This window comes from Mustela lutreola, chromosome 6 (genome assembly GCF_030435805.1).
Source record: "Mustela lutreola isolate mMusLut2 chromosome 6, mMusLut2.pri, whole genome shotgun sequence".
Classification (NCBI taxonomy): Eukaryota; Metazoa; Chordata; class Mammalia; order Carnivora; family Mustelidae; genus Mustela; species Mustela lutreola.
In genome coordinates, this window is record NC_081295.1 from 7,235,758 (window position 1) to 7,262,840 (window position 27,083).

Below are 27,083 nucleotides of genomic sequence, written 5' to 3' on the forward strand. Positions count from 1 at the left end.
GAAGAACTGCCCTAAATGATGACAAGTTACTAATAAACCTACTTTATTTAAAACAGAAAAGTACTGTAAACAGATCAGCAGAGAAATGTATCAAATTATCTCTAATCAATACATTAAAAAGTATATAGCAGTTGCAGAAGTTGTAAAATGGATAATCCAATGTTAAAGAAAACTGAAAAATAATTACATCTTATCTCCCCCTATAACTATAGTCATAATTTTTTAGTTATACAGCTATTTTAGAAATTCTTAACTGATATGAGAAACTAGAGTATGTATTAACATAAATACAAAACTATGTTTGAACATATACATATGGAAAGACTCCAAATGTTAATACAGGTTTAATAACCTAAACAGAGAGCTATACATTATTTAAGATTTTATTTATTTGACAGAGAGAGAGAGAGAGATCACAAGTAGGCAGAGAGGCAGGCAGAGAGAAGGCGGGAGCAAGCTCCCTGCTGAGCAAGGAGCCTGATGTGGGGCTTGATCCCAGGACCCTGAGATCATGACCTGAGCTGAAGATAGACACTTAACTGACTGAGCCACCTAGGGGCCCTATATATTAGATTAAGCCATATAAAACTGCCATTTTAGTCAGTCAAAAATAACCAAATACTGGCAATTTAGTACAGGGTCAACAGAGTAACAGAAATTCTGGAAAGGCAGTGGTGGCAGCAGGATTTTAATTTCCCTTAGTTCCCCCATAAGAACGGAGAGAATGAGGACACAAAGTCAAAACTCCCTGAGACACATGTCCAATGGCATCTCCATGAACTACAAAGTACAAGAAATGGGGGGAGGTGAACCGTGCCAGACCCTGTAGTATCAGCACATAGGGGATTAACAGGGTGTCTGATGGGCCCAAAGGGACAAATGCCACAATCACTAATGACTATTCAATAGAAAGTTCCCTGCTTCTATTTGAGGGCCTGAGGGAAACAGTGATTTGCGCACAAAGTCATGAGTGAGGTCAAGGGGTTGCAACAGGTCTGAAAGGGCTGAAGTGGTTTCGGCCTCCCAAACTCTTCCAACTACCAGCTCAACTCCCCTTCCAGGACGAACGTGCTCGAATGAAATCCAACGGACCAGGGAAGGAGAGAGGAGGTGAAGAATAAGAAGGCCCAGGAGTAGGAGGGCCACACCGGAAGATTTCAAGAAAAGAGAACATGTGTTTTGGCAATTCAGAAGAAGGAGCTCAAAGCTACAAACCCTAACACTTTCTAAACTCTCTCTTTCCTTAAAGTTCATGAAAACAAATATGTTTAAAAATGAGCAACAAGGGACGCCTGGGTGGCTCAGTTGGTTAAGCAGCTGCCTTCGGCTCAGGTCATGATCCCGGCGTGCTGGGATCGAGTCCCACATCAGGCTCCTTGCTCGGTGGGGAGCCTGCTTCTCCCTCTGCCTCTGCCTGTCATTCTGTCTGCCTGTGCTCGCTCTCCCCCCCCCCCCCGATAAATAAATAAAATCTTAAAAAAAAAAAATGAGCAACAAAAAGACTGTGGTAGAATCCAATACAGGGTTATTAAGCAGAGAAATAAGGAGCAGAATAACCCTAGAAACAGCGAAAGCCTGCCAGAAAGACATGTCCACTAACAGAGAGGACTGCAGTCTAATTTCCCCAAGAAAGCTAAAAGAAATTAAGAAAATCATAGAAAATATAAAACAACATAAATTATAATTAGAAAGACTCACAATATCACTTTATATTACTATAAAGTGATAGCACTCGAAAGATAGATCTTTTAATTGAAAATCACTTTAGGGGCACCTGGATGGTTCAGTCAATTAAGCACCTGACGCAGTTTTGGCTCAAGTCATGATCTCAGGTTCATGAGACCGAGTCCCGCTTTGGGTTCCTAACTTAGTGGGGAGTCTGCTTCTCACTCTCTCCCTCTCTCCCTCCTCCTGCTCCTGTTCTCTCTCTTTCTCTCTCTCTCTCAAATAAATAAATAAATCTTTAAAAAAAGAAAATCATCTTAAAAACACAAAGCTAACCAGTAGGAACATGAGCACAAAAAAACAGAACAGATGAGGGCTTCACAGAAATCGAAGGTAAAAATGAAGACAATTTTATAAATCAGAAAGAAAGAGAGAGAAGGAAGAAAAGACGGGAGGTAGGGAGGTTGGTCTGAAATAAAGTGACAGAGAGGCAAAGTAGATCCAAAACACATGCAGTAGTGGTTCCCAGAGAAGAAAACCAAACTAATGAAACAGAAAAGAGTTAAAACATTAAGAAATTCACTTGAAATTAAAAAAAAAAAGAAAAGAAAAGAAGAAAGCCAACAAAACCTGAAATCATATACTAAAAGGGCACTATGTATTCAAAAACACCAATGTGGAAAAACCAACACCAGGTAAACTAGTGGAGTTTAAAGAAAAAGAAAAAAGACAATCCTTTGGACACTCAGGTTATAAATAAATTAAACAGACCAACAAGTCTGTACTTATAAGCAGAAACAAAAAAAATCACATTTCCATGAGACTTTGCAACCTCAATGCTGCTTGCCAGAAGACGATGAAGGATATATATTAAACTTATTCAAGGACAGAAAATACAAGCCAAAGATGGTATGGCCAAACAAACTTGCAAAAGTCAATGCTGCAAATTGTCAGGAAAAGCCAAGAATTCAGAAAACAATGGTCTTATGAGCCCTTATCAAGGACTCTACTACAAACGAAATGACTCAGGAGGCTGTTTACAAAACCAAAACAAGAGCCTTAAAAAAAAAAAAAGTAAAGAGAAATGAACCCAAATCTAAATCTCTCATCTCTGTCTGTATGTCCATCTACAGAAACATACACACACACTCCTGTGGGGCTAATAGGAGGTGAGAATGTAAGGGAGAAAGTTCAGCCACGATGGCCGTACTGCAGATTCACCACACCCCTCAAACCCCAGCAGAAAGGGGAGGGTATATGCAATGTCCTACGGAGCATTTCACTGCAAGAGCAAGTCACTTCAAATGAAAGCCCAGGTAAAAGAAAAGGATTAATTCCAATATCCTCGTGGTTGAGAACGAACAAATACCAATCAAAAAATGTTGGGGCAGGGGAGAGCAATAAGGGAATTAATATAAGTATAACCTTAAGGGGTAAAAATAAACTGGTCATCTATTAAAAGTAAAGAAAATTGCATACACAGCTTATATAAAAAAAATGGAAGAATATAACAGTTTTTTTTTTTTTAAGCTTATCATTATCAGGGAAACCAGATTCCCTTGAAAATATATTATTCCATAGATTCTCTCTTAAAACCAAATATTTTTCATAATTCCTGCAAAATTAAGTTTAAAAAGCAATACCTAAAAATAACAAATCAAAGATCTATGAATGGAGAAATAAGACGTGGCCCATCCACACTATGGAATATTATGCAGCCATAAAGAGGAACAAAGTACTGCTACAAATACAATGTGGGTGAGCCTTGAGAACAAGATGCCAGGTGAAGGCAGCCAGTCACAAAAGACCAAATATATGATTCCATTTATATGAACTGCACAAAACAGGCAAATATAGAGAGACAGAAAGCAGGTAAGTGGTTGCTCAGGGCTGAGGTGATGAGCGAAAGGACTGTGGAGGCGGCAGCTGAAGGAGACAGGGCCTCATTTAGGAATGCTGAATATGTTCTAAAAGTAGCCAGTGGTGGTGGTTATCCAACTCTCAATATAGTAGAAACCACTGAAGTGAATACTTCAAAATGGTGAATTTCATGGTATGTGAATTCTGTCTCAATAAAGCTGTTATTTTAAATATACAACCAAAGAAAGAAGAAATTCTAATTATATGTCTAGTTAGTGGCATAATCATAGCAATTATTGAATTATCTTGAAAACACAGTAATTTGGTGGTATATCCCAAAGGGTATAGCCCTAAGGATGGTGGGGGAGGGGGGCTTATACTTTTTCAGTAATCATACTGCTGCTGGTACTCCTCTGAGATTATTGTATATGTATTCTGAAATATAGTCAGCATATTCTAATAATCTATTACTCTGAGACTCTAATGTCATCATTTCTATTACCACCACAAATTGAGATTTTCACTGTAGAAGAAAAGCCAAGAGAGATTATGTAAAAAATTGAAAATTGTTAGTATAAAATTGGAATGTATTTTTGAAGAGAACCAAAACAATGATTGACGACTTCTGTTACAATGACAGTCCTAGAATAGCACTTCCCGAGAAAAGGAACAAGAACTCCCTGGAGACAAACCAGATTCCCAGTCTCAAGCAGACGTATAACATAAGCTTAAAGTAGCTTCTTACATCAGCTATCAAGAAGTTATGAAACACTCCTCACCTGGGCTGTGATAAAAGGACCTCAGCCAACTTGAATATGTTCCCACTGTCCAAAATGGGACAATGTGAACATCAATTATTACAATTACTTTAATGGATTATAATAATGATTTCGATGGGTTGAAACATATCAAATGGGTTTAAATTCATGAGTGCAAAATCATATTAAAAAAAAGCACTCACTGGTCACCGGTAAGCCAACTCATTTTTCTGATAAAGGGTAAATAAAAGGGAAAAATTCAAGCATATTTACCCTGTCCCTTCTGTTCAATTATTCCACTGGGTAACCAAATAATGACAGAGGAAATGTCTAAGATACTGTAGCAATATCTTATTTAATACAGCTGATAATTACGCTAATAAGAAGAAAAGAGAATTAGAAATATCATTTTCAATCCTTATTGAAGTAAGCAATCTAGACAATGAACGTTAACTGCTGATGTCTCAAAGAGACAGTCATACGTATGCCACCATGAAGCAGTATTGACACCATCCTTCAACCAATCAATCAAGAAATCCTGAATCTAATCAAGCCACTAGTTCTCACAGTCAGTTTACACAAAACACAGAGAAGAAGGAAACACAAAAAAGGACAACTGTATATGCAATCACCAAAATTCAGACGGTAGGAGAACCTCTATAGGATGAAAAGTCCAGGTTCTTCAATACACATATGGCCAAAAATAGGGAGGGGGAACTACAGATTTAAAAAGACTTAAGAAATATAATGAACTCAGGGCACCTAGGTGGCTCAGTCAGTTAAATATCCAACTTATGGTTTTAGCTAACTAAGGTCATGATCTCAGGTTGTGGGACCAAGCCCCATATCAGGCTCTGTGATCAACAGAGTCTGCTTAAGATCCCCTCTCCCTCTCCTGCTGCCCCTCCCCATCAACAGAGTCTGCTTAAGATCCCCTCTCCCTCTCCTGCTGCCCCTCCCCACCGCTCACAAACTCTCTCCCTCTCTCTCTCAAATAAATACATAAAATCTTTGGGAAAAAATATAGTGAACTGTTATGTTTTATGATTATTTGAAAACTGACTTAAATTGTACAATATTTTTTTTAAAGAAAACCAAGGTAACTATGACACAATCAAAATATGAACACTGGGGCGCCTGGGTGGCTCAGTGGGTTGAGCCGCTGCCTTTGGCTCGGGTCATGATCTCAGGGTCCTGGGATCGAGTCCCGCATCGGGCTCTGCTCAGCAGGGAGCCTGCTTCCTCCTCTCTCTCTCTGCCTGCCTCTCTGCCTACTTGTGATCTCTCTCTGTCAAGTAAATAAGTGAAATCTTTAAAAAAAAAAATTAATCAAAATATGAACACTAATTTGATCTTTGATGATCAAGGGAGTTAATGCTATGTTTTAAGTATGATAACGGTACTGTGGTACACTTCTAGAACAAGCCCTCATCCTTCAGAGAAACATACTGAACTATTAAAGGATAAAATATGACACCCGAGATTTTCTTCAAAGTGATGGGAGAAGGTGTCAAGTGGCTAGAGGTACGGGCCATGAGCTGATAACCAGTGTGCTGGAATTATACAGATTCAAAGGGACTCATAATATTATTCTGTCTACTTTTGCATGGGTTTAATACTTTCCACAAAAAAATCTTCGAACTATGTAAAAATAAGGGAAAAATATACAATGTTTTATAATCTCTCACTACACACAAAATAAAGTGTTCAAAACTAGAATTAAACTTTTAAATTTACATCTAGTGAAAAACATCATAAACAAGTTAAAAACAGTTTACAGCCATAATAAAAAACAAATAATATCCATAAAATAAAAACAGCTCCAATAGGTCAAGACTGTAATTTAAAATTGTAGTTTTTACTGATAATGGTTGCAAAAATGAGGACAAATGGGATTTCTCCTACACCACTGGATGAAGTATACGTTAGTACAGCCATTTTGAATACCAACTTCCCAATATCTATCAAAGATTTAAATATGTATACCCAATGACTCCATAATTTCATTTTGATTAACCATTCTTACAAAACAGTGGAGTAAGTTCATAAACGGGAAATATACGGTATCTGTAGCTACACCACTTATAAATTAAAAATAAAAACAACAAAAAAAGTGTCCATTAAGAGTGAAATGGTTATACTCATTAGGGAAATGCAAATCAAAACCACAGTAAGAAGGGCACCTGGGTGGCACTGACAGTTGAGTATCTGACTCTTGGTTTCGGCTCAGATCATGATGTCAGGGTTCTGAGATCGGACCCCAAGCACAGCCTGCATGAGAATCTCTCTCCCTCTGTCCTTCAGCTCATGCATGCGCATACTCTCAAGATAAACAAAAATCCTAAAACACACACAAAGATACCACCACACACTTAATGAATGGCTATTATCAAAAAGATAAGTAACAAATGTCGGTAAAGATGTGGAGAAAAGAAAACATTTGTGCGCTGTTGGTGAGAATGTGAACTGATGCAGCCACAATGGAAAACAGGACAGACATTCCTCAAATATTAGAAACTGACCTACTATGTGATCTAGCAATTCCACTTTAGTGTATTTATCCAAAGAAAATGACAACACAGACACAAAAAGAAATCTGCACCCATTTTGTTCACTGCAGCATTATATACAGTAGCCAAGATAAGGAAAAACCCAAGTGTCTATCAACGGTGTGAGATTTTATATATACAAAAAGGAATCTTGTTTAGTTACCCAAAAAAGAAGGAAATCCCGCCATTCGTGACAAGGATGGATCTTAACCACATTTTGCTAAGTTGAAATGAGTCAAACAGAGAAACACAATTACCATATGATACGACTTGGAGGAGAAATCTAAAAACAAAACAAAACTGAACTCAGAGATACAAAGAACAGACTGTTCAAAGGCAGACAGTGGGATTTAAAAAATAGAGTCAAATGATTCATTCCGATGACGGTGTAATGTGTAGCAGTTAACTGGAACTGAGGTAGAGCTACATATACAAATATGGGGACGACCCCAAAGAAGAAAATTATAGAATACAGCATTATCGCTTTTAAAAAAGAAAGCACTTGTCATGATGAGCACTGGCTGTGGACCTGAAAGTAACATTATGTTGTATGTTAATTGGAATTTAAATAAAAACTTTTTAAAAATTACCTGTATTACATAACAAAGATATATATTTATATAAGCACAAAAAGTAAAATATGCAAGCCAGAGAATTACTACTCTGAGCCAGAGTACAAGATAAGTAGCAACTGTTTCTTTATATACACATTCAATAAGTAAGACAATAGAAAGTGAATTGTTTTATAAAATACAGGAACAGATCAAAATACCTTTGACCCTTGAATACCATGAGTTTGAACTTTGTGGGTCCACTTACATGTGGTTATTTTTTGATAAATACAGTACAGTAAATGTATCTTCTCTTGGGATTTTTCTTAACATTTTTTTTCTAGTTTACCTTATTGTAAGAATACAATATATGTATACATGACCTATAAAATACATGCTCATCGACTGCTAAGGTTATCAGCAAGGCTTCCGGTCAACAGGAGGCTATTAGCAGTTAAGTTTTGAGGAAGTTAGACGTCATACACATATTTTCAACTGTGCAAGGGATCAGCACACCCAACCCGCGTGTTGTTTAAGGATCAACTTTTTGTTACCCTTCAAAAGTTTCTATGGTTCTACACCAGGGGTCATATCACAAACTGAAATGCTTACAGGGCCGGGTGGGTGATGTCAATGGGGCACTCGGGAAGGGTGACAGAGAATAAGAAACGATGGGCACTGCGGTCAATTGCAGCCCGCCAGATGCTATCACGTGCGAATGTGGGCCCGGGGGGATAGACCTCCTCCTAGTACTTTAAGGAAAGCAAAAAAAAAAAAAAAAAAATCCAGATTTTCACATGAAATCTTATATTCAAATGCTAACCACTACGTCAAAAAAATACTTAAAGCACTAGGTGGGAAAAAATATAACTCAGGAGGCATATACGGTAAAAGCACAGCTTCACAGCCAGTTCGGGGTTCACCTCCTGGCTCTGCCATATGGGCTATCTACGTCCTCAACTGAGTCACTTGACCAACCCGCCTCCACACAGCAGCATTCAGTTAATGGCAGCCCCTAGTCTTGTTGCTACTGGTGTGTTGTCTTCACGGGATGCAGTCCTCCGTTGTGACCTGAGCATTCTGTCCTCTGATCTTCTCCATCTTACATCAGGTGTGACTCCGCGGGCTCACTGCCGTCAAAAATAACACAGAACTTCCTATTTCCCCTCAAGTAAGTGTGATTCTTCTGGAAAGAGAAACCTATCGGCCAATGAGCAAGTATGTGCTTATCAGGTTGCCACTAACTCAACTACAAAGCCTGTGTAACTTTACTATTGAAATCAGACACGTGAAGCAAATAAAACAATTAGCTATAATAACTGTACTAATGAACACTGATCTGGAAGGCGGCAGTAGGCGAGGACTGTAGCCTCCTCAGTGTTTCCAATGGGCTTGTTCAGAATTGCACTGGTGCTGGTGCAACTACACAGGAAGCCCACTGGAGGTCTGGGGAGAACGGCAGCACTCCTGTCCCACCCCAAGAGATTCTGAGTCGCCCTGCATCCAGAGAGGGTATCACATACATGAATTTTCAAAAGCTCTCTGGGTAATGCTGGCATGCGGCCAGGCTTGGACACCATTAGCAGAGTCTCAAGTCTGGTATCCCAGAATCCTGGACTTGAATCCCTCCAATAATCTACAGCTCCTGTGATCTGGGGCAAGTTATCTATTCTCCCTATTAGTAAGATAGAGTATGAACACCACCACTTTATTCGGTTGCTGTGCCTAACACGTGGAAGACTTGATAAAGGGTGACTGTTATTTCATATCCTAGTTTCTATAGGCCTCATCCACTCTAAATATAGAAGGCAACCTGTTGTGTTCATAGGAAAAAAATTAGCTTAATTATTCTTGGATCATAAAACAAACAAACTTAATAATCACATCATTTTTCATTCAAAGGAAAGTAATTTGCAAAATACCCAAAACTCTTCCTTAGGATTTGAGGTAATATGCATGGTAACATGCAATCAGGCAATTAAATATTTTAAACACTACAGTAAGTAAAAATTTTATCTGTCTCTTCTTCTGAAAATGTATAAATTTTAGAAGGTAAAGCCAAAAGAAAGGAGCATAAAATAACCATATCATAATCTACGGCTCAAATATTTTACAGGTATTTAACATTTTAAATGCACAAAACCCAAAGGACTATACAACCCAAAAAGTAAACTTTACAGCAAACAAAAAAATCAAGTAGAACACTAGGGAATCCCAGGACAGAACGCAGACTGAGATTAAGTTAACCTAACTATAGTACAGATGTATGATATGACCTTACTGAAAAGGGTGAAGAAAAAGGTGCTGACCTAGCTAACTCTGGAAAATTCTGCAGTGACTCTTTTAAAGACTAAAGACAAAAAGAACTGTACTGAAAGGCTGGACTCTGGTTGGCAAGTTTATTCCTCATGGGAGTCCTGGTTAGCAATTCTGAAACTACTTTACATGTATGCCCTAGGGGCACAGATACCTGAAAACCGGTACTAATGCGAGCCAGTTTCTCACCACAAGAGAAGAAATTACAACTAAGGAGAGGAAAGCTAGGATGAACTGGTGATGCTGGATTAAGCCTGAGACGTCCGTGTGAACTCCTGTTTATCTTTCAGGTAGCCGGACAGGTCGTCTGTCCGCAAGGAGATCACCTGATCAGTCAGTCAGCTGACCAGTAACAGAGAAGCAACCACCAAGCTGTGCACACAAGGGGTGAGAGACACTCCTCTATTTTCTAACTCTACCTGAGTGGGCCTGGAAGCAGTGACACCACAACAGTAATACCCAGTACCCAGATCTTCATTTCTAAATACCATCCTCCAATAAAAGGAACCAGAGCTCCTTGGGAAAATGGCTGATTTCAGGACCCCAACAGGAAAAATAAAGGACGATGCCATAGAGTACGAAACTGCTCAAAAAGCAAAACCACGGGTGCCTGGGTGGCTCAGTCGTTAAACATCTGCCTTCAGCTCAGGTTGTGATCCCAGGATCCTGGGATGGAGCCCCACATAGGCTTCCTGCTCAGCGGGAAGCCTGCTTTCCCTCTCCTAGTCCCCCTGCTTGTGTTCCCTCTCTTGCTGGGTCTCTCTCTGTTAAATAAATAAAATCTTTAAAAAAAAAAAAAAAAAAAAGGAGCAAAACCATACAAAAAAAAAGATGCAGGCATGTCAAAAGGACACAGAAGCCAACTGAAAGAGTTCCAGTGGCTAAAAAAGGAACAATTTGAGCAACAAAATAAAGAACAAGACTACTGGATTATAACCCAAAGAAAAAATAAATATTTACGACTGCCCACTGAGATAAATAAATGGGAGGGAAGAGGTAAATCTTTCACACAGAAGAATTCTAAATAATACATGTAGAAACTCCCTACTAGAGGGAGACATTCATTGCTGTCCCCTTTAATGTGGTTCATTGGTGACTCACATCAAAGAGTAGAGCAGGGAAAGGGACTTGCTAACTTGTGGAGGGACCCAGCGGACAATACCTTCACTGAGGGACTCAGGTTAAAATCACCAGGGACAATACAATGCCACGAGGGCTCTTCAACTCAGCGGCATTCCTGCCCAAGCCTAAGAAAACGCCAGACAAACCCAAATTCAGGAACGGTTGTACAAGCCGTCTAGACTGTGAAACCAAGGGCCGACTGAACAACTACGACAGATCAGAGGAGACCGAAAGGACGTGACTAAGTGCAAGGTGGCGTCCTTGACTGGGTCCTGGAACAGAAAGGAGAAATTAGCACAATAACAGAAACCCAGATAATGTCCGCACACTAGGGAACAGTATCTTTTTCTTTTTTTTTAAAGATTTTATTTATTTATCAGAGAGAGAGAGGGAGAGAGAGTGAGCACAGGCAGACCGAATAGCAGGCAGAGGCAGAGGGAGAAACAGGCTTCCTGCCAAGCAAGAAGCCCGATGTGGGACTTGATCCCAGGACGCTGGGATCATGACCTGAGCCGAAGGCAGCTGCCCAACCAACTGAGCCACTCAAGCATCCCAGGGAACAGTATCTTATACCAACGTCAATATATTAATTTTGACAAATATAGCAAAGTTAAGTAAGATGCCAATATTAGAGGTAGATGAATAAAGAACATATGAAAATTCTGTACTATCTCTGCAAGTTTTCCATAAATCTAAAGCTATCCCAAGATTCCAAGTTTTTAAATTTAAAGATCTTGAAATATAATAAGATTTTAGAGAAAAATCACTTTATAAAGCATGTTTGTAAGCCAAGGGGAATTAAATATAAGATCATATATTATTTATAAACACTAATCACAAGTAACTTAATCATAAAGAATAAAAATATAAAGACACAGATAAGAAATCCTTCAACTGTACTCATTACTATTATCACACAAGTCAAAACAACAGTGCAAAATAGAAGACAGATATCGGGTACAATCTGTGGTGCCAGCTGGTCAATACACTTCTATCCAGAATGAAAATAAAATTGTCCTTAAACCTAAAGCCTATATGCTGCTGAAAACACAGGCCCTTCAAATGCAGGAGTACTTGGCAGAGATTAAAAGGTTAAATACATTTAAAAAATAAAAATATAGACTAGTCTGGCCCATACTGACTTAACAGTTAGCTTCAAAAGAAAAAAAAATTAACAAAGCTTCTAAAAATTAAGAGTTTATATCTGGCTTCTACAGAATTTTACCATTTATACAAATACCTTTTTAAAGCCTCACAACAACCCTGTGAGGTAGGTAGGAAAGTATTATAGTCGTTTTACAGATGCAATGACTTAGCGTCAGAAATACTAAGTCATTTACAAAGTCATGTGGTGAGAAGCCCCACACCAACACCAAGAAATGGAATCTAGTTACCTGATTTTAAAAACTGTGGCTCTTTCTCCAACATACTTAGTCAAAGACTAAAACAAACCCAGAAGGAAAGTCTACATACATTCATACACATATAGACACACACACACACACACACACATAGCCCTCCCCTTCCAGAGATTATGTTCCTGAAATGGAAACAAAAATAAGTCTTACTTTCCCACTGAGTTCATTATAATCTTGAAGCCTCATCTTTATTAGTTTGGATTGAATTTCTACTTCAGCTCTTGGTTACTCTTGTTACCTAACAAACACAATATTTTATAAAACAAAACTTAAAACAGGGCCTTCTGTACTTCATTTTTGTTTTGAAAAGCAAATAATCTGCAAATAATTCTAATAGTCTTTAAATCACACACTTATGAGCTGGAGTTTGTATGCTCTATAAGGATAAACTTTTCAGTTGAATCTCAACTAGTCAAACTGAAGGAATACAACGTTGACAGGAATTCAAAACTAGGGGTGACCTACCATTATCTGTTTTCAACTTGAGTTCTAATAAAAAATGTAGTGCACTCATTCCCAATCTTTTTCTTGTTCCAACACATCTAAGGGATGCAAAGCTCCACCATTAGTAGTGACAGTTCGCTGTCACAGAGGGAAGAGGGAGACAATTGGGGGAGTTTAAAGCAGTTTTAAGAAGCCCCCAGGTGCCTCCCAGGGCCCCTACCATGAGTCCTTCTCTCTCATGAGACCCACTGAATCAGAGATGAGGTAACGGTACCAGAGCTGATTGGCTCATACTACTTCAAAAACAGTGCTTCACAATAAAAATTAATCATCACTCCTGTCTTGCCCACAAGTGTCCTCATTGGAACTGAACCACTCCAGCGAAAAGCCTAAACCAAGTAAGTCATTCACCATCTGAAGTATATGGCAAATCCTTACTCCTATCTAGTTTTGTTCTACTGATTTTGAAACCTGCACTATAATAAAATCATATAAAATAGTTATTATGGACTAAAAGGGGGAAAACAGTCATTTGCTCTAATAAAAAGATGTACATAAAAAATCATTCAAAGTTAAAATACTATTCAAAGAAGATCTCATTAATCCCAGGGTCCTGAGCTCAAGCCCTGCATTGGGCTCCCTGCTCAGCAGGAACTCTGCTTCTCTCTCTCCCTCTGTCCCACCCCTGCTCATGTGCTCACACGTGCCCGTATACATGCACTCGCGCTCTCTCTGGCAAATAAATAAAATCTTTAAAAAAAAAAGATCTCATATATAAATTCACTTTGAAACTTATAATTAAAATAACACTCAAAGTAAACTAACTTCTTATAGCTACGAAGTGCAGATTCCCTTTGCAAACATCAGCACTATTATGTGAATGTCTGACCCCTTGCTAGGGGTTCATGGCCTAGTTCATGAAAAATAAAAATCTTATCAACTGATGTTCTCTTCCAATGTTTCCCATTATTTAAAAAAAAAAAAAAAAATGCCCTCTGTTGTATCACATCTCACGCCAAAGCAAGTCACATTATGTACTAAACTGAAGTTTAAAAAATTAAAAAATGGGACGCCTGGGTGGCTCAGTTGGTTGAGCAACTGCCTTCGGCTCAGGTCATGATCCCAGCGTCCTGGGATCGAGTCCCACATCGGGCTCCTTGCTCCACAGGGATCCTGCTTCTCCCTCTGCCTCTGCCTTCCACTCTGTCTGCCTGTGCTCGCTCTCACTCTCTCTCTCTCTGACAAATAAATAAATAAAATCTTAAAATAAAATAAAATAAAAATAAAAGGTGCAAACATACGTATGTACATAGCTACTAAAATTGAGAATAGCAACCAGAGACAGGTATAAAGAATCTCAAAGATCTGGGTGCTTTTGCTTTTAGCCAGATGAATATGTAAACTCCCCACAAGAGAAACATTGCTCTTCTTCCTCTCAAGAACAGTATCCAACAGCATGCCCTTTCTAGTTTGATCACCCTTAACAGTAAAAAATTTGAGAGATCAAGCTATCAAAACAAAATCTGCACTGTTTTCAAACTGTTTTTTCTAGGAGGCATACTCCTCTCACAAAAATCTTCACATGTCAAAATGTAGATCTGATAATTAAGACTTCCCTTAAACGTCTATCACCTATGCTAATTGCTAACTGTAACACGTAAACGTTTTTTTTCCTTTTGATCATTCTGACATTTCTCTACAACTCATATCTCCTTTGGCTAAAATCATGTGTAGTATCTGTTCTTATCAGTTTAAAATACAGTGGCCAAAAACTGGACCTGCTACTCAAAAAGGGAATAAGCTATTGCAAAGACTCGAGAAAGAACCAAATCTATGACCTTGGATGCCGTATTCATTTAAAAATATTTTAGCATCATGTTGACTTTTTTACTGACTCTTATTCAGCCCGGGGTCACCCAGGATTATGGCTTTCTTCCCTCTTTATCTATACCTAGTCTGTCCTTCTCCATCCTATATTTATAAAGCTGCACTTTTTTTCCTCCCCACACCACCTTACACTTAATTGACTAAATTTCCAGCAGTTTCCATAGCTCCCTTCCCACATTTATCACAGTGCTTTATAGAAATGTTTAAACCTGCAAGTTACAGTGACGACCACTTACACCTTAAAAATACCAAGACTACGGAAGTACCTAATAATCAACACAGCACTCTGTAAGGATGGAACGGAGGCCAAGATCACAGGAATGCCTACCAGAAACCTACCTCCACTGGACGGTCACTCTTTACCAGTGCTATACGTGCCCTTTGCAAGGAACCGTCCATCAGCTTGTGAAGTCTTAAGATTAGCTTTCTTAACCCCATTTGCTTCAGTGCTTTGTCTACAAATGGTCTATAAATAGAAGTCAGACAATGTCTGCTAAAGCCTGCTTCTGCGCTGCAGTCTGGCGCTCCCCAGCCAACGGACTCCTCCTCAGACTCGAGCCTCTCCAGCTTCTTCCGCACACAGTCCTGCGAGCGGATGCCGCAACTACTGGCAGCGGGCTGTGTGGGCTCCGGGGCCCTCGGACCTGAGAGCTGCTCTTCCTCACTCTCATCTGCGCTACTTGCCAGCTCCCGCAAGTCCCCTTCTGTGTAATCACCCTCATCTTCCGGCTCATTGCCTTTGGATGACCGAGGAGAAGGGATTTCAAACACTGGCCAGCCAATGTCTGATAAATTCTTGATGCCCAAAACAGTGCCCATAATCCTTAACTTCTGATTTAAGTCTTTCGTGATGTTTAACCACAGACAGAGTGCCTGCACCCTATCCTGGAAGTCTTTCGCAGCATATTTTTCGTAGTCCTTTTGAAGAGCCTGCAACGATGGATAAAGTGCTTCTATGTACTCCAGCAGCTCCATTATCCGCTTTACCTGCTCAAACGACACCCTCTGGCGTTGGAGATGCTCGTGGTACGTCGAGTAACCCACCAGCTTTGTTCCATGAGGGGCTCTGCACTGCCCTTCTACTGAAGTACCATTAAAACTAGCTCCGTTTCTAACAAAGGCAAAGCTCCCATAATTAACTTTGAAAGTAAGGATTTCATTGATAATATCTGGGATGGCTTGACGGGCTGTATATAAAAAGAGGTCCTGGTCATTAATGGTCCGTCCTGCATGCCAGGCTTGTAGCTCTAACCAGATCAGTTCATTAGATCGGTTAAACCAGAAAGCGGATGTATTTTCCTGTCCTCTTTGCTCCCTGTCCTTCTTCTTTGAGACTGAGGTAAGCTTTAGCAGGAGTCGCAAAGTCTCAAAAAACTTTAAGCGATCTGCTGGACAGTCAGTCCTAGAAGTCTGGCGTGCAGTTCTGGCTATAGGCATGGGCACAGATACCGGAAGCTTAGCGTTGCTGCAGCCAAGACTGAGGTAAGGCTTATTAAGATCCACATCTGGAATTGATTTTTTGGGCAAAGACCCACCCACTGAGTCCAACATGAACGAGCACTGCACATTTTTCTTATGATCGCGCTCTGTTGTCCTAAGAGCTGCTCGGATCTTTTTCTCCTGCTTATAGCTGTATTCTTCCACATTCTCCACCGTTTTTCCAGTGTCTTTGTGTGGAGGCTGGTTCGGTGCATTCGTTTTTTCTATTAAAAAGAAATAAACAGATCATCATGTTAACTCTAAGACATGAAACTACCCTCAGCATCTTCAAGAAAACTCATCTTCACATGTACTTATTTTTTCAGGCTGTTACTGGAGAAAAAAATCGTAACTATATGCTAAAAAGTAAAAGATCCAAAATATATACATTTCTCTCTTAATTTCTAAGGAATTTCCCTGCTTTATTATACTTGCTATGCTCTCTAATATCTTCCACTACAAATCTAAAACAAGCCATTTCTCTACATTAAAAGTGCAGTTATCCACAGAGTGAAATCGCCACCAGTTAACCTCCTTCAACTTAAGAAGGGACAAAGAGCACAGCAGCTCTGACAGAAACATGGTTTGGAAAACCCACCCCATTCCCGCCTCTGCTGTGAACTGAATGTATTAATTCAGAGCAGACCACGTAAGTTTCCTGGGTCACTTCTCTCATTTGTAGAATGAAGTAGACTGAGCAAAGAATCTTTAAGGCACTTTCAGATTATCCTCATAAAAAAATGAAAGACAGATAATAGGTAAAAATGTTAATTTATTCTACTTCTCAGTTTCTTTCCCACAAATGAACAGTAACATTTTAAATTTAGCATTAAGAGAATTGAAGACATACAGACTAATTCACTATCATTTGCCTCAAGTGGCATATTAAATCATTCAAAATTAATGCAAAGAAAGTAAACATCACACTTTCTCACCGAACAATTATCGAAAAGTGCTATTAATTTAATCCCAAGCTTTGGAATGAACATACACACCCCCTTCCTTCCTGTTTGGCATTTCTGCCATTATTAACCATCTCTACCTGACTGAAATGCCTTCAGCCCCTTGCTTTCTAGAGACAATGGTCTCTGGGTTCTTTTCTGCTTCCCAAGTCACTCTTTAACAAATTCCCTCCTTGGAACCTGGCTCACTCCAGAAAATGCTGTTCTCCATTTCACTCTTCAATTTCTTCTGCCTTACTCTCCCCCTCCCTGGGCAATCCTCACTTCTACTTCGTATACGGGTAATGCCCAAACCTAAAACCCCATTCTGATCTCCCCTCCACACCCAAGATATACTTCATGTCCCTGAATCTAGGGCACACATTCTGTATTTTAACATCTCTGAAATTAAAATGTTTTATAATTGATGATATGAATATGTTTTAGAAACATATTCCCTAATAGGTTTCATTTACATCTATTTTATATATTTATATGTTTATATATTTATTTTATATATATAATATCACAGTACATATTATATATACATATATATATATATAATCACACACACACAACATAAATAACAAATAGTTTTTTTAAAACCTGTATCTAAATATCAAAAAGTATAAAAAGGGTTCTTTCACTAAATAAAAAATAAAAATGCTAAGTATAAAAACACACTTGTGTCAGGGCATCTGGATGGCTCAGTGGGTTAAGCGTCTGCCTTCAGCTCAGGTCACGATCCAAGGGTACTAGGATTAAGACCCACATTGGCCTTCCTGCTCAGCAGATAGCCTGCCTCTTCCTCTCTCTCTGCCCTGCTTATGCTCTCTCTCTCTCACTTTATCCCAAATAAATAATAAAAAATTGAAAAAATTTTTAAAATAAATATACTGTGTCATCAATTGTAAGCATTTTTTTCTTAAAACACATTATAGTATGCCTCAGATTTGGTGAAATAGGTTATATTTACAGGAGTTACAAACTAATATACCTAAAATCAATTCACTAAAGGAAACCTGTTTAAACCAGTTTGCCTTCTAATCACTTTAAATCAAAATAGTTTTAAAAGAATTTTAGGGGCACCAGGGTAGCTCAAGTTAGTTAAGTATCTGACTCTTGATTTCTCCTCAGGTCATGATCTTAGGGTCATGAGAATGAGCCCCACATTGGGGTCCCACCCTGGGGATAGACCCTGCCTAGGATTCTGTCTCTCCCTCTCCCCCTGGCTCTCCCCCTACCCGACAGGCACTTATGTGCACTAATTTCCTTTATGGCCCATCAAAAAGGATTTTATCTGTCTACTGGGATTTTTGCTATATTTTAATATAAAAATGGTTATTATTACTTTTTAATTACCAGTATTTTTAAATGATAGAATTTTTATCCGTAGTTTTAATCTACCTTACTTCTAAGGTCTTAAAATTTTTTATGCAACCCATTCAAGAAATTTCTTCAATTTTTGTTTCTAGCTACATATACCTATCAATATTCATTCATAAAAAATTTGCCCAAGCCCAGACTTTGTCTCCTCTTTGATGTTTTAATTGTGTTCTTTATACCTTTATTGACATAGCACATACACACCATTCATCTCTACTTGGTAAAACAATGGTTATTTGAAAGCAAAGCTAACAAGTTCTTCCAAACTTAACTCCACGGTATTTTATTTTTTGAGGTAGGAATTTATATTATACTTTGTCACTGTGAAACACAAAATGACATACGTGGTATCACTGCTTAAGGCTAGAGGTAAAGATAATGAGCTTAGTTTTTAATACATGAAGTTGGAGGAGCCTATGGAAAGCTATGTTGATCTGTACTTGAGGAACTACAGAACACTCATGAAGGAAATTGAAGAAGACACAAAAAGATGGAAGACCATTTCATGCTCTTGGATCGGAAGAATAAACATTGTTAAAATGTCTATACTGCCTAGAGCAATCTATACTTTTAATGCCATTTCGATCAAAATTCCACCAGTATTCTTCAAAGAGCTGGAGCAAATAATCCAGAAATTTGTATGGAATCAGAAGAGACCCCGAATCGCTAAGGAAATGTTGAAAAACAAAAATAAAACTGGGGGCATCATGTTACCTGATTTCAAGCTTTATTACAAAGCTGTGGTCACCAAGACAGCATGTACTGACATGAGAACAGACACATAGACCAGTGGAACAGAGTAGAGAGACCAGATATGGACCCTCAACTCTATGGTCAATTAATCTTCAACACAACAGGAAAAAATATACAGTGGAAAAAAAGACAGTCTCTTCAATAAATGGTGCTGGGAAAACTGGGCAGCTATATGTAGAAGAATGAAACTCGACCATTCTCTTACACCATACACAAAGATAAACTCAAAATGGATAAAAGACCTCAATGTGAGACAGGAATTTATCAGAATCCTAGAGGAGAACATAGGCAGTAATCTCTTCGATATCAGCCACAGCAACTTCTTTCAAGACATGTCTCCAAAGGCAAAGGAAACAAAAGCAAAAATAAACTTTTGGGACTTCATCAAAATCAAAAGTTTCTGCACAGCAAAGGAAACAGTCAAAAAAACAAAGAGGCAACCCAAGGAATGGGAGAAGATATTTGCAAATGACAGTACAGACAAAAGGTTGATATCCAGGATCTATAATGAACTCCTCAAACTCAACACACACAAAACAGGCAATCATATAAAACATGGGCAGAAGATATGAACAGAGACTTCTTCAATGCAGACATACAAATGGCTATCAGACACATGAAAAAATGTTCATCATCACTAGCCCTCGGAGAAATTCAACTTAAAACCACATTGACATGGGACGCCTGGGTGGCTCAGTTGGTTGGACGACTGCCTTCGGCTCAGGTCATGATCCTGGATTCCTGGGATCGAGTCCCGCATCAGGCTCCCAGCTCCATGGGGAGTCTGCTTCTCTCTCTGACCTTCTCCTCGCTCATGCTCTCTCTCACTGTCTCTCTCTCAAATAAATAAATAAAATATTTAAAAAAAAAAAAAAAAAAAAACCACATTGACAAGTTTGTTTCTATATCTAGTTTTCCTTTAATACTAAATCCCTTTGCAATTAATAAAAAGTCTCTTACGCTGAAAAGAAATTTTAAAAAAATAAAAATAAATAAAAATAAAAAGTCAACCATAAACAGCTTCTGAAAGGACAATAAATTAAAAGTATACAGAATGTATTACATGACAAGTCCTATTATAGTGTTACAAAACTAGTTATAATAACTTCAGGAAGACTAATGGAACAACTGATCTGCGTGGCTGTAAATTAAGTGGTGTGATTTGGTTAGTGCAGTTACAGCAATCTTCCAAAGTAGTTACTTTTTCCTTTGGCCAATCACCAATAATTTCTGCCTAATCAGAACACGAAAAGGAAAAGAAAAAAAATTTATACTGAAACCAAAAGCAACCAATGACAAGAAATATGGTTCACTTGTTTAAACAGACATGAGACATTCAACTGAATTTTCCCACCATCCATATTTAGAACTGGCTCCTTAGAATATGTATAAAATGTATTTTTTATCAAGTCTTTTAAATACTTCTGCTCTCCCCTATGAGTACTATTCACACTTAACACACCAGCCTTCCTCAAGCTCTCAAATGAGTAAGCGTAAACAGATAGCTGCTCTTTACCTCTAAGTGGGAGATGGTCATTAGAGCAATGATGTCCTGGATTATCAAACAATGTCAGCAATCTGCAGGGGCTTAGAGATCGAATTCATTGTTCTCAAATATCAGTCAACATTAAGAAGCACTGAGATTCTTGCTAAAATGTGGACTCCTGGGCCCACTCCCCGTGTCTCTGATTCACCTGGCTAGAATGGCATATTTTGGGAAACACTTTCCTTAACTCCGTCATTTTCAAGTAGAAGCTGTAGAGAGACTCTCCTAATCTTCACAACACTGTGAAGACTACCATGAAACATCAACAGATGGTAACTATTAGGACAGGGATCCTAAGCCATGTTCATATCTTTACACCACTGTTAACACCTGTCACAGTGCTCAGAGACCAGTACTACCCACCCAAGGAAAGGTTAGACACTGAGTGGCATAAAGGACAGATCATAGAGAGTAACTAATCTGTAAAGACTTTAACACCACGTACTTGACTGGGGGCTTTGGAAAATGTATGGAGCTCAAACGAAGGTAGCAAGAAAGTCAAGAGTATCTTTAAAGCCAGGGAAGAAGAGCATGAAGAGACACAAAGGCAAAAAGAAGCGAGTGGCTGCAACAGTGAGTCTATAAGGAGAGCTTGAAACAGAACTTTGACTGAGGTTGAGTTTAGACTACAGAGCTGAAATACAGATTTAAGTCCACTCTAGTTAATGTTAACAATGAACTATCATATGATTGACCATACAGCTGACCCCTTGAACAACAAGGGTTTGAACTGCATGGTCTACTTATACACAGATTTTTTTTTTTTTTTTTGACATACATTGTAAATGTACTTTTTCTTAGATTTTCTTAAAAATATTTCCTTTTTGGGCACCTGGGTGGCTCAGTTGGTTAAGCCACTGCCTTCAGCTCAGGTCATGATCCCGGAGTCCTGAGATGGAGTCCCATCTCTGGCTCCCAGCTCCATGGGGAGTCTGTTTCTCCCTCTGACCTCCCCTCTCACGCTCTCATTCTCTGTCTCTGTCTCTCTCTCAAATAAATAAAATCTTTTAAAAAAAAATTTCGTTTTCAGTTTGTCTGGGTGACTCAGTCAGTGAAGTGTCTGACTCTTGATTTAGATGTGGTCATGATCTCAGGGTTGTGAGATCGAGCCCTCCACTGGACTCCACACTAGGCATGGAGCCTGCTTAAGATTCTCTAACCCTCTGCCCCTCCCCCACCCTCTCTAAAAAATAACAATAAAAAAAGTAAAAATTTATTTTCTCTAGCTTACTGCATTGTAAGAATATAGTACATAATACATACAAAAAACATGTTATTCAACTATTTATGTCATGGTAAGGCTTCCGGTCAACAGTAGGCTATTACAAGTTAAGCTGTTGGGGAGTCAAAAGTTATACACCAAATTTTGACACTGCTTGGGGTTGACCCCCAACCCCTGACCCAGCATTGTTCAAGGGTCAACTCTACGATCAAATCAGCTCAATTTTACAGCAGTATTACACTCTCAAAAACAAGCTGCTGATCCTACTACTGTTAGCAAAAGCACAAGACTTCTATACACACGCACGTACATATATACTTTGAGGTACTTGTTTATGATAGGGAAATCAATATCTGTATATACACATGTGCACATAGGTTCAAATTCTGATATAAATATCTTGAGATATCTGTTCTCTCTCTATAGCCTGGCTACTGCAGTATGTTATAATATTGCTGGCAAAATAGAGCTGGTATGGATTACAGGCAGATTCACTCTAAAAAGGATGTGGCTTGAGTGTTTTAATTCTTATTTTCCCAATTTAACTGTGAGATGAGCTAGATTTACTTCCTTCTGCTATGTTAAAAGGCACAAAAGTTTAAGGATGAGATAGTATGACCATCTCTCCCTTAAACCGATCTTAAGAAGAATAGCTGTAAATGACTAATTATTGTCCAAAATTAAAATCTTAATTGCTATAGTTTAGCAGTTATTTATCATTATCCAAAAGTACAATTTAAATAATACCTCAATTAAATTCTGTTACTCATCAAAGTATGAAATTAAGCCTGGTCAGTGAGCTAATTCAAGAGCTTAACTGGTAGGTTACGTCAGTCAGGATGTCACACAACTGACTTCTCTTAGGTAATAAGGAACTAACCATTCATACCTAGATATCACAACATTTCTATCATATTTATCACAGCTTCTAAAAGCAGCAGTTCATGTTTCAAAAACAAAAATGTCTTTAACATTCCCAGGGAAATGTCAAAGTTGGAGAAAATATTTTTTTGCACACTTCTAAACTGGCAATCATTTGAGAGTCCACCAACATCAAGGACGAAAACGCTGCGACGATGACAACCTCGCCTTCATTCTTCATAGCGCCATCCCACCTGGGCTATGGAGACTTGGCCTTCGTCCTTCACACACCCCCATCCTGCCCCAACAATGGCAACCTCACCTCTTTCATTCTTCACACACAAACCCCCTTTCCATCCCATACCAACAATGGCGACCTCACCTATGTCCTTCACCTCCCCGCCAGGGTCTCCTCTCTCCTCCATCCGCTGACAGCTCAGATAATCACTAAGACAGACACTTGTTTTGAATTACCCTGCTTGGTGGTTACACAATTGCATATTATGCTTGGAAATCACAAACAATGAATGACACAGTGACTCTTCGTACAGGATTTGTTGTGTCCATTTGCAGAGCTTCTCTAGAGTCTACTCCCAATGGTGGATGTGCAGGGTCAAGGACATAACCAACCTCGACTTGACTGAATTAACAAAATCACTTTCCCACAAGGATTAAGACATTTCCATTCCCATTAGCCTTGTATCAAAGCTGCCATCTCCTCATACCTTTACTAGCAGCTGCTCTCCAAGGTATAATAAGAAATATATTTGGGTTTTGTCCACATTTCTGGCACAGAACTGCTAAAAACTCTTGGAATCCGTTGAGTAATTATTCAAAAGGAGCCCCTTTCAATCACATCTGTATTTATGCTAAGGGGTGCTCCTAGAGAGTAGCCTCAGGATGGGGCTGGTCCTAGGGAACTAATAATAAGCGGGCTGGAAGCTTCGGCACCCCCCATCCACCACCCTAACCTCCCAGAAAGGGGCTGGAGGGAGCAGTCTGGAGAGTAAGCTCTCTAAAGACTCTTTAACAAGGAAATGCGATGAGTTTCCACGCTGGTGAATACATCCAGGCAGTGACAGGCTAAGGCCGGCGGGACCTGGAAGGCCATGTCACCCCGCACACCTGGTCCTATACATCTCTTCCATTTGGCTATTCCTGAGTCCTTTATAATAAACCGCAAACACAAGTAAAGTGTGTTTTGAGTTCTGTAAACAGTTCTAGCAAATTATGGAACCTAAAAAGGGTCTCATGGGAACTCTCCATTTACAGCCAGCTGGTTAGAAAGTGGCCTGGGGCTGAATTTCCTATTACAAAAAATGAATCTATGGTAGTTAGTTACTACTGTAGATTAGTAGTAGTTATTCTGAGCCTATAATAATAAAATATTTAAAGAATCATATCCATATAATCAGTTCACGACAATGGCTACCATTGTTTAAAAAAAAAAAAAATTAATGGTTACTCTCACCTCCTTGCAACATAGGGCCCTCAGTTACCTTTCTGGGTCCTTCTAGTCCTTCAGGAATGCTTATGATGTTGTCTCCATTTACAAGGGAGAGGGGCTGGAAGCACAAAGACAGTATGATGACCAGAAACTAATTCCCCAAAGCTTTATATCAAATGCAGGTAGGAGCTGGTCCCTTACAGCCCACAACCACACCTCCTGCTGCTGAAATGCCCTGTGTGGTCCCCTTCCACACTGACTTTTGGTGGCCCTGTGTGGCCGAAGCACACAGCAGACATGGTGCTATATGACTTCCTAAGCTAAGAACCCTTACAACTTTCACCCTGATCTCTCATGACCCTGGCTCTAAGGGAAAGCTAACTGCCACATAAGAATCCTAATTACCCAGAACAAGTATGCTGTGAAGAATCCCAGAATAGCCATGTGGAAGGTCACATGGGGAAAAAAACAATGCCAACCCGCTCTCCACCCAGATGCCAGACATGTGAATAAAGAAGCCATCTTGGACCACGTGGAGAAGAACTAAGGCTCCCACTTAGGGCCATGACAGTATCTCCCCGACTGAGCCATTCCAGCAAAAGCTCTAGACATGACGGGTTTGAGACAAGCTGTGACCTGCCTAAATATGTGGGCCACAGCAGCATGAGCACAATAAAATGGTTGTTCCTTCATGCCACTAAGTTGTGGGGTGGTTTGTTACACAGCAATAGATAACCAGGAAAATGCAAACATTATTGGTGACATTTATTAAAATGATGAGTCCAACTTGGACTGCAGTTCTAAAGTGAATAGTATGATTCAGAGAGCCCTGGCTTGTGGCAGCGAGAAAGAAAGAATGCACCAGTTCATGTTCCCTTGGAAAGCTTTTAAAATAAATCTGACCAACCTAACTAATTCTAAAAGCTCTAGAAAGTACTGAGGGACCAATATATTATCATGAATCACACACTAGTTTGAAACATGGGTCTCCTGGCCTCAGCCTTCAGGTCACAGCACAAATGTCACTTTTTCAGCAGTCTCCTAGCCCCAGGGCTCCCCGCTCCCTCCTCCCGCTCCCTCCTGGGGACACCCAGGGCAGCCTCTCCTCACCATCCTTCACCCCAGCTCAACCGACTGAGCCTGCGCTGCGGTCTACCTGCACGCTTCCCACGCGAGATGGGGCTTTCACCATAGATGGTAAAAGTTAGTATTTCCGTGTGTTGGGTTTATAGGTATTTTTATTTCTTTTTGTCTGTAGTTTCTAAATTTCCCATAACACATAATCTTTTACAGTAAGAAAAAAGAGTAAGTTTTTACGGATTTTGGTTTCTTAGGTCTGCTATTAGACAGGTACAAGTCAAAAGACATAGGCCATCCATTTCTTCACCTGAAAAACAGCAGGAATTGGAATAAGTGGTCTCCAAGACCCCCTCCAGATCTCAAAGTCTGTAATTTTATGAAATAAACAGCTGAAAGAAATTAAAGGTGAAGAAACAAACTTTCAACTTCCATTTCCCACACACCCTGGAAGGACAGCAGGAGCTCACCAAATGGCTAGTGATGGGGGGCACGTGGGTAACACAGTCAGTTAAGAGTCCCAACTCTTGCTTTTGGCTCAGTAGTGATCTCAGGGTCCTAAGATGAAGCCTCACATCCAGGCTCTGCACTCAGCACAGCGTCTGCTTGCATTTCTCTCTCCCTCTCCCTCTGATCCTCTCCACTCCCATGTATACACGTGCACGCGCGCTCTCTCTCTCTCTCTCTCTGTCAAATAAATATGTTTTTTAAAGATTTTATTTATTTATTTGACAGACAGGGAGAGTACACACAAACAGGCAGCATGGCAGGCAGAGGCAGCGAGAGAAGCAGGCTCCCTGCCAAGCAGAGAGCCCAATGTGGGACTCGATCCTAGAACCCTGGGATCATGACCTGAGCCAAAGGCAGCAGCTTAACCAATTGAGCCACCCAGGCGTCCCAGAAATAAATAAATATTTTTTTAAAAATCTAGTGACTGGATTTCTGATTAGTGAGAGACAGTACAGTTAACTCTTCAGGTAAGCTTAGTATCTGCTGCTTATACTGGGAAAAAGTCCAAATCAAGCCCCAGGAGAACTATTTCTAAAAACAGTCCTGTCCCCATCTCAAGCCTTCTGGCCTCAAGTTACTTTAAAAAACCTAGACCTCAGTTTCTCAATCTATAAGATGTGAGAATTACACCCTCAACTCCTATTCTGAAATAGTATGGACCATCAGGTAAAGAAAAAGCAGATGTGCTACTGGCATCATTTCAGTTTTACCAGCTCAAAGAGAGTCTGTATTAACTAACAGTGATTCTTTAGATGCTACTTCAGTGACACTTGTTTTAGATAAGGCGCTTCTACAGTCATCCTTGAGAAAATGAATAAAGATTGGTTTTAAAGATGATAAATTGCAATGGAAAGCTATTAATTTCTTGGGGTAGTTAAGTACAGGTCACAGGTTAATATCCTAGTGCAAATAAAGTAAAGAATTAGGGCACCTGGCTGCCTCAGTCAGTTGAGAATCTGACTCTCGATCTTGGGATTTTAAGTTTGAGCCCCACTTTGGGTACAGAGATTACATAAAAATAAAAAAATCCTGGGGCATCTGGGAGGCTCGGTTGATTGAGCATCTGACTCTTGACTTTGGCTCAGGTCATGATCGCAGGAGTGGAACCAGGCCCCACGATGGGCTCCACACTCAGCATGGAGTCGGTTTGTCCCTCTCCATCTGCTCCTCCCCCCACCTGTGCATGCACTCTGTCTCTCTAAAATAAATAAAGTCTTTAATAATAAACAATTGACTAACCTGAAAATTTTTAAACTTAAAATAAAAAATGAAGGCAAAAAAATCACCTTCC

The 27,083-nt window shown here is 39.5% G+C and overlaps 1 protein-coding gene across 5 annotated transcripts in view; it reads right to left on the minus strand.

Annotated features, from left to right (window-relative positions):
* MAP3K4 (mitogen-activated protein kinase kinase kinase 4) overlaps positions 1 to 27,083 on the minus strand; it is a 114,331-nt gene that overhangs the window by 49,285 nt on the left and 37,963 nt on the right. For all 5 annotated transcript variants that reach the window (XM_059176605.1, XM_059176603.1, XM_059176604.1 and 2 more), the window contains exon 3: positions 14,910 to 16,273. In XM_059176605.1, coding sequence (XP_059032588.1) covers positions 14,910 to 16,273 — 1,364 coding nt within the window. The remainder of the gene's footprint in view (positions 1 to 14,909; positions 16,274 to 27,083) is intronic.